General features: G+C 49.3%; 1 protein-coding gene across 2 annotated transcripts in view; it reads left to right on the forward strand.

The window, feature by feature from the left end:
* Positions 1-1,410: 1,410 nt before the first annotated feature.
* Positions 1,411-14,771, forward strand: part of LOC123365764 — a 70,463-nt gene continuing 57,102 nt past the window's right edge. The window contains exons 1-3 of one of the 2 annotated variants that reach the window (XM_045008633.1): positions 10,752-10,842; positions 11,153-11,225; positions 13,794-13,967. In XM_045008633.1, the coding sequence (XP_044864568.1) occupies positions 11,218-11,225; positions 13,794-13,967 (182 nt within the window). In that variant the 5' untranslated portion in view covers positions 10,752-10,842; positions 11,153-11,217. Of the gene's footprint in view, positions 1,597-10,751; positions 10,843-11,152; positions 11,226-13,793; positions 13,968-14,771 lie in introns of those variants that run through there. The other variant, XM_045008634.1, reaches the window with a different exon arrangement.

Genomic DNA, 14,771 nt, shown 5'->3' on the forward strand with positions numbered 1-14,771 from the left:
CTGTCAGTGGGTGCAGGGCACCCACCAATTTTTCCTGTGGGTGCTCCAGCCCCGGAGCACCCACGGAGTCGGCGCCTATGCTCAGGCAGGCTGCCTGCATGCCATGCCCCATGTCTCTCCCGGAAGTGGATGGCTTCTGGCAGATCTCTGTGGCCCCTGGTGGGGGTGGAGGTGGCTCCACACTCTGCCCCCGCCCCCAGCACCATCCCCACAGCTCCCATTGGCCGGGAACTGGCCAATGGGAGCTGCGGGGGTGGCGCTTGCAGACACGGGCATCATATGGAGATACGCTATTCCCCTTCCCCCATGGGCGCACAGAGATGTGTCAGCAGCTGTCCACTTCCAGGAGCGGTGTGGGGCCACGGCATGCAGGCAGCCTGCCTGAGCCCTGCTGCACCGCCGGCCCGGAGCCACCTGTGGTAAGCGCCTCCCGGCTAGAGCCTGCACCTGGCATCCACTCCCTGTGCCCCAGGGTCAGAATCTCCTCCTGCAACAAACTCACTCCCAGACCCCGCACCCCTCACCCTCTCCTGCACCCCAACCCTCTGCCCCAGCCTGGAGCCCCGTCCTGCTCCCAAACTCCCTCCCAGAAAGAAACTAATAGAACAGCTGTTCTAAGGTAAGACGTAGTCTATTCTGAATTAATTTAACTATATTCTATATCAGGGGTAGGCAACCTATGGCACGGGTGCCAAAGCTGATTTTCAGTGGCACTCACACTGCCCGGGCCCTGGCCACTGTTCTGGGGGGTCTCTGCATTTTAATTTAATTTTAAATGAAGCTTTTAAAACATTTTAAAAACCTTATTTACTTTACATACAACAAAGTTTAGTTATATATTATAGACTTATAGAAAGAGACCTTCTAAAAACGTTAACATGTATTACTGGCATGTGAAACCTTAAATCAGAGTGAACAAATGAAGACTCGGCACAGCACTTCTGAAAGGTTGCCAACCCCTGTTCTATATGTTTTAAGACTGAAATGTAACCACAGAACAGCTTATGTTAATTAAAAAGCAAGTTTAGTACAGGGTTAATAGCCTCAATGCCAGAATTATTAGGATTTTGTTTTAAATTAGGAAAAAGACTTGTATACAGGGGTCCCACAAAATCAAATAGCTCCGGGCCCACAGGAAAGTTAATCCAGCCCTGGGGATTGCTTGGGCCACTCTCTACAGAGAAGGGGACTTGCTGGGTCCATAGGTCAATATAAAGGTTTGGGTCGGTTCTTTAAAATGGGTGCTTTATCCATCCCTAGTTTCCCTTGTGTCCCGTTATGGGGCCAGGGCTGCTGCTCATGCTGGTTGGGCTCTGTCTGGGCCGCTTTTGCCTGTATAGCCACAGGTGGATCTGTTGGTTTTGGCAGATGTCTGCTCTGTGCTCTGGGATGACTCTGCGCAACCAGGAAGTTCCTGAGCCAGCAGCTACCCACCCACCCACAGGCTCCTGTTCAAAGTTTAGAGTGCCGGTGAAGGCAGCTCACAGCTGGGAGAAGGCTTCCCTGCAGAGAAGGAAGCCCCCCTCCCCCTTCCAGAAGGCAGGGCAGGTTGGGACCTGCAGGAGACTCTGAGCCAGGGACTTGCTTCTCCTTGTGGTGAGTGGCTTTGTGCTCACAGAAAGTTTGTTCTGAGAGAAGCAAGTAGGACTGAGGGTGGAGGTAGCACTTGTGTGCTCTACCCTGGGGTTTCCCTCTGCACTGCCCTGGGGAAAACCAGCATGGGGGCACCCTGCTCTCCCTGGTGGGATACAGGGGTGACTCCTGCCCCCTTCTCTTCCCTATGGCTTCTCTGCTGTCCCTGAGTTTTGGGATGGGGGGGAATCTACTCTCTCCCATGGGGAGTCCGTTTGCTCTCCTAAGGGGCCTGCCCCATATCCCCTAGTGAGCCCCTTGTCCTCCCCAGGGGGGCCTTCTTCCTCTGCTCTCCTGCAGGAGTTGTGCCTTAGGAAGGTTCCCCTCCCTCCTCCTGGAACTAAACCTGCTGCCTTGCATTGCTCAGACAGGGGAGACTGGGAGGCAGGGCGGGGCTTCTCCCGGTGGGTTTGAAGTGGGGACCGGCAGGATCCAGGGGTGTGTGAGAATGGGATGCAGAGTATGGGGGTCTCCAAGCTAGATGCAGGGGGATCTCAGAGTTGCTGGCAGAAGGGGGCATGGCTCTGTACAAGTGGGGAGCTCCCGGAATTGCAGGGAGTTGGTTGGAGGACAGTGGTTATGAAGTGCTGTGGGGAGGATGTGGGGGCGTCAGCAGGGTGGTTGTGAAGTGGCGTGGGGGATGGAGTGTCTGGGAGGGTGGTTGTGAAGTGGCATGGGGGGTTGTTGTGGGGAGAGTGCGGGGGTTCAGAGGGGTGGTTAGGGAGTGGCATGGGGGTGTGTGGGGAGAGTGGCGGGGGTTCAGAGGGGTGATTTCCCCATGGTTATGAAGTGGTATGGGGGGAGGGGTGGTTGTGAAGTGGCCTGGGGGGTTGTTGTGGGGAGAGTGCGGGGGTTCAGAGGGGTGGTTAGGGAATGGCATGGGGGTGTGTGGGGAGAGCAACGGGGTTTCAGAGGGGTGGTGATGAAGTGACATGAGGACTGGTAGGGAGCTGGCCAGGGATTGCGACGCGAGGGGATGGCAGAATCCCCAGTTTGCACACTGGGAGGAGATCTGAGTTGTATGCAAGGCCTGGGGTGGGGGAGCCTGGGAGCCCAGATCAGGAAGAGAGGTGGCTGGCATCTCCTACCAGACTGCTTTTGTGTCCCTAAGGGAGGGAGGCAAATCACTGAGGGACTAACGCCATGAGGGAATATGTGGCACCTGGTATCTCTGGGACGGGCTGGGCCCTCTCTGACTTTCTTAGTACTTGGGCATTGGGCAAGCACCGAGTGAGAGCCCATCCCTGCCCTAAAGAGCACAACAGACAGTGCGGGGATGAGGGAAACACAGGCCCAGGGAGGCAAAATTATTTGCCCAAGATCACCAGCAAGCTGGCAGTCAGGATTAGAACACAGGTCTCCTGAATGTGTCCTAACCATTGGATCACACTGGTAGACAGTTTCAAGCACCCTTCAAGGTGCCTTGAGGTGTGGGGGAAGGAATGTAGCTTGGGCTCCTATTGTGCTGCTTTATGAAGCATAAAGAAGGCCTGAAACTTTGGTGGCCCTCTAAAAATAGTGGTTTTTTTAAAAAATGGGTTTTTTTCTGTGCCTTTTTTCCTCCTTAGAAATACCAGTGACAACTCCTGTCTCCCCTCTGGTGTTCAAGATTTGCTTGGGAGCTTTGTCATCCCTTCACTGAAGAAGTTGTGAAGGTTGGGGGGCGGGGGAGATTGGCTCTTTAAAAGAGACATTTCTCCCAAGTGTTTCTCATGTGTTTGAGTTAAATAGGTATGCGGGGTAGAGGCAGAACAATGAGTTGTAAGCAGTCTGAATAAAAATAATTTCCCCTCCGGTGAACCAGGTTTTGCTTTGGTCCTGTGTAGGCTAGAAAAATTGGTTGTATTTGAAAATCTGGTAGCTAATAGGTTTTTGAAAACACAACTTGATACCTAGCTCAGATGCAGCTTAACAGCTTTGAAGACCTTTACAACTGCCTTGGCAAACTCCCATGGGAGCCTTTAAAAATATGCTAGCTGGCCATGGCCCTACGACTGGCCGTGACCAGCTAATCTGTGTCGTCGCTAGGTGCACCATGCCCACTGAACAGCTTCTCTTGATTTAGCATTGTCTGTATCAAGGCCATGACATTGGTGTGTGCCCCCCCAGACCGCTGGTGAAGAGAACCGTACTGCTCCTGGTACTGACTAGTGTCCCGTCCCCACACCGCTGTTATCACTGACCTATTCACTAGCTGTTATATACTTTTCTGTTCACTTCCTTCTTGGTTCTTGTTCCCCAGCTGCTCCTCTTTGAGAACAGGCCACTTGCTGTGAGTAACTAGGCTGTAAGAGAGACATATCTTGCAGCCAAGATTTTTCACTAGCGCCCAAGGATTTTGAATGCTCCAATATGACACCTTAAAGAGATCTGATTTTTCACCAGCCCGCTGTAAGGACCCTTGTCTTGATGTGCACCCAGATCCACTAGTTATTCCTGGAAATCTTGGTCCATATTTTTCCACCTTCCTCTCCAGTTAGCCCACGTCTGCAGTCAGATGGCACCTTCCTGTTTGTGCCACCAGATCAGCACTCTGGTTTTCTTCAGCTCTCGGAGCTTCCCTCTTGTTCACCAGGAAGAAGCTCCTGCTGCTTTCACCGTGAGCTGTCTTGGATCCATGATGACCACTTGTATTCCGGGTCTGTCTTTTGCCTTCCCATATTCCTCTCCTCTTGTTAGGTGTCTGAGAGCAGAAAGTCTTGGTGTGTTCTCTAGGCGCGACCTGTCTCGTGCTCTCGGCCCTGTCTGTGCTATTAGACCAACCTCCTGTGTGTCTCACACCTCTGGTCCCTACGGCTCTTTATTAATAAGGATGAGCTCAGTGAGCGGTGGGGATGCAGATTTCATTCTGAATGTTCGGTTAGCTCTGTAATATAACTTAATGTGATCACCAGCCTGTCAAGTGAGGGTTTTGCATCTCATTTGCAGTTTAGATGCCAGAAACACCTGAGTTATTCTGCAAGCACTTTACCCATCTAAGTGGTTCGTGAGATGAGCTTTCTGTAATATTTCTTGGATAGAGATGGAATGCAGAAAAAGGTGACTAGACCGGTTCTCCTTAATTACAATATAAAGCTCTTCTGTAGTGCAATTCATCTTTTACAGTCAGTATCATTATCCCCACTGTATGGGGAAACTGAGGCACAATGAGGTGACACGGCTTGCCCAGTCCAGTGCACTAGGCTACACTACCTCCCCCAATGAAGAATCTGAAATAACATGTAGCATTTCCTAGCTTCCAAAGCCCTTTACAAGCATTCATGAAACAATTCTCAAATCACTAGAGCTCTGCAAATTTGCAGATATCTGCTCTATATCCACAGGCCATGTTTGCCGACCAGATGCAGATACAAATTGTGTATCCATGCAGGGCTCTGCAAATCACCCTGAGGTAGTTCATAATTACTATTCCCATTTTTTTCATGGGAAAACTGAGTCTCAGAGTCTTTGCCAGGGTTTGCCAGGACATTAGGGTTAGAAGCCAAGAATTCCTGGATCCCAGCCCTTGCCTCAGACCTCACCACACCATGTTTCTGACCTATAAGTATATTGCAATTGACACTACCATGATGCGTTCTTCTGTCATTATCTGAAATAATAAATTGGGGTCCCATTGTGCGAGGCATTGTATTCACGCCTAGAAAGAGAGAGCCCCTGCCCCAAAGAGATTACAGTCTAAACAGATATGATGGACAAAAGCTGAGAGAAAGGAAGTTGTATTATTCCCATTTTACGGATGAGGAACTAAAACGCAGACTGGCTCAGATCCTTATAGATAGTTAGGCTCCTAACTTCCATTGAAATCAGTGGCAGTTAGAAACCTAAGTGATTTGACCAAGGTAACACAGGAAGTCTGTGGCAGAGCTATGAATTGACCACCGCCCTCAACCTCCTGAGTCCCAGCCAGTGCCTTAAGTGCAAGGCCAGCCTGCTTCAGCTTAACCTTCCTTCCGCACTTGGGGTCTATTCCTGCAATGTGCCCTTGGAAATTATTGAGGACATTCAGCACTTTTCTGTAGCAAGTGATCAGCCAGGATGACTGATGGGGGATTAATGATCTCTTTCTGTTGTTTGAGGGCAGGTGCTTTGTGGCTGTTGAGATCTCCTCTAGAGGCTAAATTTAGATGGCCAATTTTCCCCATGGTGTGGTGTTTTAAGTCAAGAAGCTTTGCCCCCGCTTGAGCAGCCAGACCACATATCATTAAGAAGAAAATGAGATATTGTTTTCTCAGGGCTTTCTAATTTGTAAAGGTTCAGAGAGGAAATTCTAGAGTCCTAGGGAATTGGAGAATCATATTGTTTCTAAGTGCATTCAGTGTTGGTGAAAGGTGCCAGACTGAAAACCCTGGAGAGCTAAGCCCCTGAGATACTCAAAGTAGATCTAACATGAGTGGATGATGCAAATCCTCCATTCTATTCTATCTAGGTTCTTACACCATCGTCATTGCTCCTCACTATAGCATCTGAGTGCCTCCCAGTTAGTGCATTAACCACTGTCCTAAGCACCTGTCACTTGTTGTATCTTCTCTCGTCCTCTCCCCAAGGGGAGAAATGCATACACTGGAATGTCTTGTTTTGGTGGGGGCTTTGGGTTTTTGGACTTTTTTGTTTTAAATATACCTGCTGCTCTGTATTTGTTAGAGAAGGCAAGGTCCAAAAAAGGCACCTTGCACTTGGAGTGGAAAGTGGTGAGGTTTGTGGTGGTCCATAGTTCCTGGGGGAGTTCATGCTGCAGGCTCAGACCAGCCCCTGAGAACGTTCTGTCTCCTTCACAGACAAGCTGTTCCCATATTTTTGAGAGTTCTGTTGTGCCAGAGGAGCAGAGTTGTTGAGCAGGGTCTTCATCCTGGAGCTTTTGGCTGTTTTAAATAGGCTGCACCCAGGAGCACTTTGAAGCTAGGAAGTGAGGCCTTGAACTTGATCCCAAAGTCTCTGGGAAGCCGGTGTAGAGAGCAGAGAGTGGGTGTGATGTGCTCGTGGTTGCCCATCTTGCTGAAGGGACACTCTGCAGAGTTCTGTACTAGCTGGAGTTTCCTAAGTGCTGAAGGCTTCATGCCCAGGTATAATACATTACTGTAGTCCCGCCAAGCATTGACAAAGGTGTGTGTAAACGAGGCAGGTCATCATCCATTGGGATGAGACAGAGCTTCCTAGACAACCAGAATTGATAGAAAGCATTATTTGTGGTTGCTGCTACATCAGACCTTATTGTCAGCAAGAGTTGAAGAGTACTCCTAAAGTATGGACTGAACTGACCAATTCAACCCCAGACGACTGCAGCATGGCTGCAAACTCCTCGAAATACTTCCCTCTGCCCACCATCCTCGCCTGTCTTGCTTGGGTTCAGTTTCAGCCAGCTGCTCGTCCACGAGCTGATCTCGGCCAAGCACTGGGCCAGCTTCATGGCAGTGGCATGGTCGTACGTGGTGAAGGATAGGAACAACTTTGTGTCATCTGCATATTGCTGGCGCTTGAGTGAGTGTCATCTGACCAGTCCACCTACTGGCTGTGTGAAGAGCTTGAAAAGGACCAGAGAGAGAACTGATCCTTACGGGACTCCACAAAGGACGGGTCCTGCAGGGGAGATACTCTTTCCCATCACTACTCTTTGAATGTGCCCTTCCAGGAAGAATTCAGACCATTTTAGCACATCCCCCTGGGCCCCCGTTACCTCTCTCAGGTGAGGGGCACCACCTTGCCGCCTGCACGCCGCTCTGAAAGAAGCCTCTCTAGTGCTGTCCTAGGAGTTTGGTCTCTGTGGTGAATTCAGTCCTTAGCCTCCTGGCTGAGAGTGCCAACAAGTGTGGTGAGGTCTGGGGATATGACACTGTAACAAATGTACATGCTGCAGGTAAGTGTGTATGTCAACTCCCCAAACTCCATTCCAGGAAGTTGGGCTGTCAGTCTTAGATTCATAGATTCTAGGACTGGAAGGGACCTTGAGAGGTCATCGAGTCCAGTCCCCTGCCCTCATGGCAGGATCAAATCCTGTCTAGACCATCCCTGATAGACATTTATCTAACCTACTCTTAAATATCTCCAGAGATGGAGATTCCACAACCTCCCTAGGGAATTTATTCCAATGTTTAACCACCCTGACAGTTAGGAACTTTTTCCTAACGTCCAACCTAAACCTCCCTTGCTGCAATTTAAGCCCATTGCTTCTTGTTCTATCCTTAGAGGCTAAGGTGAACAAGTTTTCTCCCTCCTCCTTATGACACCCTTTTAGATACCTGAAAACTGCTCTCATGTCCCCTCTCAGTCTTCTCTTTTCCAAACTAAACAAACCCAATTCTTTCAGCCTCCTTCGTAGGTCATGTTCTCAAGACCTTTAATCATTCTTGTTGCTCTTCTCCGTACTCTTTCCAATTTCTCTACATCTTTCTTGAAATGCGGTGCCCAGAACTGGACACAATACTCCAGTTGAGGCCTAACCAGCACAGAGTAGAGCGGAAGAATGACTTCTCGTGTCTTGCTCACAACACACCTGTTAATGCATCCCAAAATCACGTTTGCTTTTATTGCAACAGCATCACATGGTTGACTCATATTTAGCTTGTGGTCCACTATAACCCCTAGATTCCTTTCTGCCGTACTCCTTCCTAGACAGTCTCTTCCCATTCTGTATGTGTGAAACTGATTTTTCCTTCCTAAGTGGAGCACTTTGCAATTGTCTTTGTTAAACTTCATGCAAAGGGCTCTACCAGCTGAGCTAAAGGAGCATTCCCTGTGGTCCCTAGCCCAGCCACTAAGGTTCTGTCTGTGCTGCAGCCAATGATATAGCAATAGCACGGGGTGGACATACCTGCCCTAGCTTGACTCTAACTAGCTGGTAAGAACAGTACTGTAGACGTGGCGGCATGGGGTTCAATATGGGCTAGCAACCTAAATAGGTCCCCTGCAGGCTTGCACGTGGGCAGCTAGATTAAAGCTAGCACAGGTTTGCCCATCGTGCTACAGTAACACCTATTGCTGTGTAGACACAATCGTAAGGGCAACGTCACTTGTGTTAATGTGTTTCGCAGGTGCGAGGCCTGAGAATGTCTAAGACGTCGTCCCCGGTATTATCATCACTTTGTTTCTATGGCACCATGAATGCACATGGTGGTAGCCCTGGACAATCCTAGATGTGCTGAGCAATAGCCGGAGTCCCTGCTTGCAAGAGCTTCCAGGGAGCATGAATGCAGCAGAGAGGAGACATTAAATCTCTGTTGCCAATAAACTGCCTTTGCCAAGACTCAGGATCCAAGGCTAAGCTGGTGAAGGATCAGCTGGAACACAGCAATGCTGGTATGTGTCTTAGATTCTTTGCTCTGAGCGTATCGATCTGAGGCCAGTCAAAACCAGGAGGAACTGAAATAAATCACGTCGGTGCAGCTGAAAACAATGCAAGCCTCTCTTGTGAGTCAGGCTCAGCAAAACTGGCTCATCCTGTTTGTTGTTTCCCCGGGACCACGTGGATCTTGCGGCTGCTTCTCTGGGGGTCTCATCTTTGTCCCCTCTGCTCCAGGTTTTTGTTTTTTGTTTTTGTTTTTTTGAAAAAATTCCTTTTCTAAGTTTTACCATTCTCCCGGGGGTACTTATGCTAATATAATCCATCTGTTGCTCCACCCAAGGAACAAGGGTCTCAGCTATTTTTTCCAATGCGGATTGAGGGCCAATTTTCTTAGTTTGTCATCTTAAAAAGGGAACTTTAATTTCTTTCTGGAGGAGAGAAAACTGCCTGATTTTAGTCAAGCCCCTTCAGCTTCTGGTGGGAGAGAGCAATAATGTGGTTCATGAGGCTGAGAACTCGGTTTTGGGGTCGGGGGCAAATGTTTCTTTGGGGAAATAGTTGGTCATCTTTTTCTTCCCTAACTTTGGAAATTAGGAACAGAAGGTCCAAGCCTTAGCTGGGGAATCCAACAGGGCTCCACCAACTGCAGATCTGGCTCTGTCTATTTCCAGGTGGGATCTAAATGCAGGGCTGGATTAAGGTGAGGATGTATGGAGATCTAAATTGGGAGAGACCCACCCACCCACTAATATTAGAGGGGTGGGCACTGTCCGAGTTGCTGGATCTCTCCTGAGACTGGGGAGCAGGAAACAGCCACAGAAAAAGAGCCAGGAGCACTGTGATTTGTTGGGTCTATTGAGCCAAGCCCAGTTTCAGCTCAATCCCTCGCTGTCTAAGCACATTCCATGCAGTTCATGCTGCTGGAAAGGACGTGTTGCTTTCACTTCTCTTGTATTTTAGCTCGTTTCATTATTAGTATGCACAGGGTTGTATAGGAGAAGGTTGCAGCTGAACAGGTAACACAGCCCTTGCTCGGAAAGGGCTCGCTCTAAGTGAATGCAAACCGTACAAGACCAGACAGATCATACACAGAGCAACAGGGTGAGGCCAGCGCAGCTTGACTGGTTCATGGCATAGGTATGTTCTGAAAGTCTCTTCCCAGAGATGGAGGGTGATGTGGGCCACTATTCCAGGCACATGGAGTGGTCCGGGAAAGGGGTCGCAGACCCAAGCACTGAACACTGAAAATAGTAATCGGCACTCCTTTGAAGTGCCTTTAAATACAGGGTTCTGGAGCTCTTTGCAAACATTCATTCATTCTCCCAACTCCCCAGGGAAAGGAGAGAATTATGGCACAGAGAGGGAACTGAGGCAGGGTGAAGGGAAGGGACTTGCCCAAGGTCACCTGGGGGTTGGGGGTAAAGCCAGGAGGAGAGCCCTGCTGTAAAGGTCGATACCAGTGTTTCCCAAACGGTGTGCCATGGCGCAGTGCTGTGGGTGTCAGGTCTGAACCAGTGTGCCGCATCAGGGTTTTTTTTTTTTGAAATGCGAGAACAAAAACATCCTTCCCTTCTATTTGAATGAGTGGTGGAGCCGGATCCCAGGCTGTACTTTTGCTCTCTGGGACGAAGTCACATTCCATCCCCCAAAGCCAGGTTAAGATAGCAACTCTGAGTCCTGCGGGAAAGGGGGAAAGCTGCCTTCTGATTGGCCGTCTGCCTCACTGCCCTGCCTCCTCCAGTGGCAGAGCAACCAATCGGAGCTTCAGCTCCCTCTCCTCACCTCCTGTGAGCAATGGGTCAGCTCCTCCCCCTTCCTCCTGCAGCCAGGGGCGGGGCGAAGGTCCCCTGGAGTCCCCAGCCTGGAAGGGGAGCGGGGACCCTACTGCAGCCCCTCAGGGTTGGGAGGGGGGAGGAACCCCAGGAGAAACAGAGGTGAGGCAGGCAGGGGAGCTGGGTGTGAGGTGGTGGACCCAGGGGGGCAGAACTGGTGGGGGAGCACTGGGGGCAGGTAGGGGCTGGACTGGTGGTGGGTAAGGACAGAACTGATGTGGGGCTGCAGGGTAGAACTGATTTGGAGACTAGGGGCACAGGATTTATTTGGAGACTAGGGGCAGAATCCATTGTTGGGGAGGGGACAATAGGGTGACCAGACAGCAAATGTGAAAAATTGAGATGGGGTTGGGGGGTAATAGGAGCCTATATAAGAAAAAGACCCTAAAATCGGGACATCTGGTCACCTTAGGGGACGGGGAGATGTGGAGGTGAGAACTCCTGCAGCAGGGGCCATACAAAAGACGTGCCTCGAAGATGAAAAGGTAATGACGTAAGTCTTGGTACAGAATAGTATTGGTAGCTGTTGTTTCTTGATTGGTACAACTTTTGTATTATTCATTCATCATATAATAAAACAATTTTTGTATTTGGCATCTGGGTGTGAGTGTAAATGCATGTCACAGGCTGTACAATAAAGTGAATGATGTTGGTTGGAGTCTGTTGTAAAGACTGTGAATGGCCAGGAGGGTAAACAGCTTGAACTGAGGCGATAAGAGGGCGAGTTTGTTTTGGAGACAAAATAACTGAAAGTTTCCAGGTGTGCCATTGTAAACGGGTTGACTCACCGTCACGGCGCCTCCTGCTGGTTGCGCTGGGGAATTAGCTCTTTTCAGCACGGAGCACCCTCTGCAGGCCGGTGATCCCCCTTTTTACTATCGGCACCGTGTCCCTCCCAGGACCCGGTGCCCCTTTTACTATAATTGGGTCTTCCCCTCCCAGGGGAACCCCCACCCTACTATCCCCACTTTGCCTCAGTAGTGGCCACTGAGGGTCATGGTCTAGCCCCACACCCTGGGGCAGACTGCAGTATCAGCCCACTCATCACAGGCAAAGGGGTTTGGACCTGCTGCTTTTCCTACCCCTGGGCTGCCCTCTGCAACTCCCAGTACCTCTTGCCCTTTACTAGGCCGCAGCCTGGGGCTTTCCAGGCTGGAGCTTCCCTAGCTCCTCAGCCTGTCCCCAGCCCTGCTGCACTCAGGTATCCAATCTCAGCCTCTAAGCAGCCAGGCCCATCTCTCTCTAGAAGCAGAGAGAGACTGTCTGTGCTCTGGCTTCCCTGCCTCTTATAAGCCCCAGGGCTTCAGTTTGGGGCGTGGCCCCAGCTGCAGCCACTTCCCTAGTCAGCTCAGCCAAAAGCCCCTTCCCAGGGCTGTTTTAAAGCCCCACCAGGCGGGAGCGGATAGCCACTCCGCTACAGCCATGGCAAAGAGAAGGTTGGGAACCACTGGTCTAGATCAGTGGCGCTCAAACTTTTTTTACTGGTGACCCCTTTCACACAGCAAGCCTCTGAGTGCGACCCCCCCCTTATAAATTAAAAACAGTTTTTAGACATTTAACACCATTATAAATGCTGGCGGCAAAGCGGGGTTTGGGGTGGAGGCTGACAGCTCGCGACCCCCCATGTAATCATCTCGCGAGCCCCTGAGCAGTCCCAATCCCCAGTTTGAGAACCCCTGATCTAGGTGTTTTGTTACCTCTTTACACCCCTTTCCTTTGCTGCTTCATTCCTTTTCTTGTCTCTGCCCACTTTGCAGGATTTCCCCCACCCCGAGTGGGACAAACTCACCTCCTATTTCTGTTCCCACCCACTCTGCAATCCAGGCCTCGTTCCCTTGCAGTGGCTTGGGAGGGCATCATGGTGCTGCCAGGGGAGGAGTTAGGAGAGCTCCTGGTGGCAGCGGGGGTGAGTGCTGAAGCTGCAGGGAGACAGTCCTCAAAGGGGCAAATGGCTCGCTGACTGCCTTGTGCAGCCATGGAGCTCTGTCCCCTACTCCTGGGAAACAGGAAGCAATCCCTTAATGAGGCACTTCAGCTTCCCAAGGCTGTGAGATGGCAGGCCGGGCAATGCAAGTAGACTGCACTATCTTTTTTAAATCTTTTTTTACAGTGCAAATATTTGTAATAAAAATAATATAAAGTGAGCACTGTACCCTTTGCATTCTGTGTTGTCACAGAAATCAATGTTTTGAAAATGGAGAAAAACATCCACAAATATTTATAATAAATTTCAATTGGTATTCTATTATTAACAGAGCGATTCAAACTGATTAGCTGAGATTATTTTTTTAATTGTTTGACAGCCTTAGGTTTTTAATTTTTATTTGTCATATGATCTTATAATAAAAGTTTGAAAAGAAAAGTCCTTTTCAAAAGAAAAATTGAAACGTTTCATGACGAAAATGTCAAAACAGGACATGTTGATGGTATTAGGACTTTCCCCTTTCTTACTCTGAAACTAAATTTTAGCAAAATCATGTCAATTTCATGAAGCGTTTTGATTTTGGCAACACTGCATTTCCTGACAAAACTCTCGGTCAACCTTTTTCTGACCAGCTCTAGCTGAAAGGCAGCCAGCCTGGCAGAAGTGAAGCTTTAGGATGGATCTGGGCTTGAGGTCAAGGGGTCACTGATCATTTTCGCTTTCTGGTTCCAATATTCTAGCACTTGGTGCTGTTCATTTGATGTTCCTCCCTTGCAGTGTTGGGTGTTTAATAACCCCTGGCAACATTTCTCTGGTTGTTACAGGAGGGTCCATAAAACCTTAATAAGTTCCATAAACCCTGCTGCTGGGCTTGGGGTGTGTTCCGAGTCCCTTTCTCACCTACTACCAAAGTCCAATCCCCATCTCACACCACCTCCCTAAACTCTACACATGCACATATTATACATCGTACCGCCACACAAACCTTTAGATACAAGCACGCCCTTGTGCAGACAACACATGCCGCCGCCTCCTGATGCACGTTGCTACCTGAATAATACAAATGTTGCAGCTTGGTGTTGGTATTCTTTGTGATTTTTATTTGCTCTGTGTGTGTTTCTTTTTTCAGTGGTTTTATTGCCCCTCCCCTTCCACCTGGCCACATGGCTCCCTCTTCGGCAGAGCGACCAGAGTATTCGACAGTCACTTTCAGCTCTTGCCTGCTGCTGCAATGGAGTTTAGCATCCATCGTCCCTGTCCTGCTCACGGTTCTCCTGCTCCTTCTCTGCATCCCCTTTAAAAGGTAGGTGCTCTCCCTCCTAAATCTCTCACTCTTGCTTGCTCTCCTTATTCATGATGAGTGCTGCTGGTGGAAGGGGCTGGCCTGGGCTGTCAGTCCTGGGGACAAAGGACCACATTCAGAGTGGAATCTAAGGGCTTGTTGAATTTGGGAAAACTGGCACTGGTAGAACTACACTGAGGTACAGTAGTTCCATCGCTGTAACCCCCTGGTGCTGACACACTGTGCCTGTACAAAATTGAAGCTAGACAGTTTGAGACCAGAAATAATGCGGAAATTAATTACCCCTCACTGTTAAAAATCACTGGAACAACTTAGCAAGGGCTGGGGCAAATTCTCCATCGCTTTAAAATCAAGATTGGATGTTTTCTGAAATAACAGCTCTCGTTCAAACAGGAATTATTTCAAGGAAGTCCTATGGCCTGTGCCATACAGGTCAGGTTAGAGGTTCACAATGGTTCCTAACCTATGAATATGTGAAAATGGGTTTTGCCCCAGTGTCTGGTCTATGTGCAGAACTGCACCAATTTCACTAAAGGTGTGTTTTGAAAGAGGTTTAGTTTAAGTGGTGCAAACTGCTGTGTAGATGCTCTTAAATCAGTTTAAACCTGGTCTATAGCTTAATTTGGTTACTAACTGTTTTTAAAATGTACCAGTTTAAGCATGTCTGTAATAGGCTCTAGATCAATTCAGTTAAAGCAGTGCCCTGCTTTCATATAGACAAGGCATCCCTAACACTGGTCAGAGAACATAAGTGGGTCAAAGGGCATTTGCATGTAAAGGAGTCTGACTCCCCCTCCCCCACCC

The sequence above is a fragment of the Mauremys mutica genome, chromosome 3 (genome assembly GCF_020497125.1).
Source record: "Mauremys mutica isolate MM-2020 ecotype Southern chromosome 3, ASM2049712v1, whole genome shotgun sequence".
Lineage (NCBI taxonomy): Eukaryota > Metazoa > Chordata > Testudines > Geoemydidae > Mauremys > Mauremys mutica.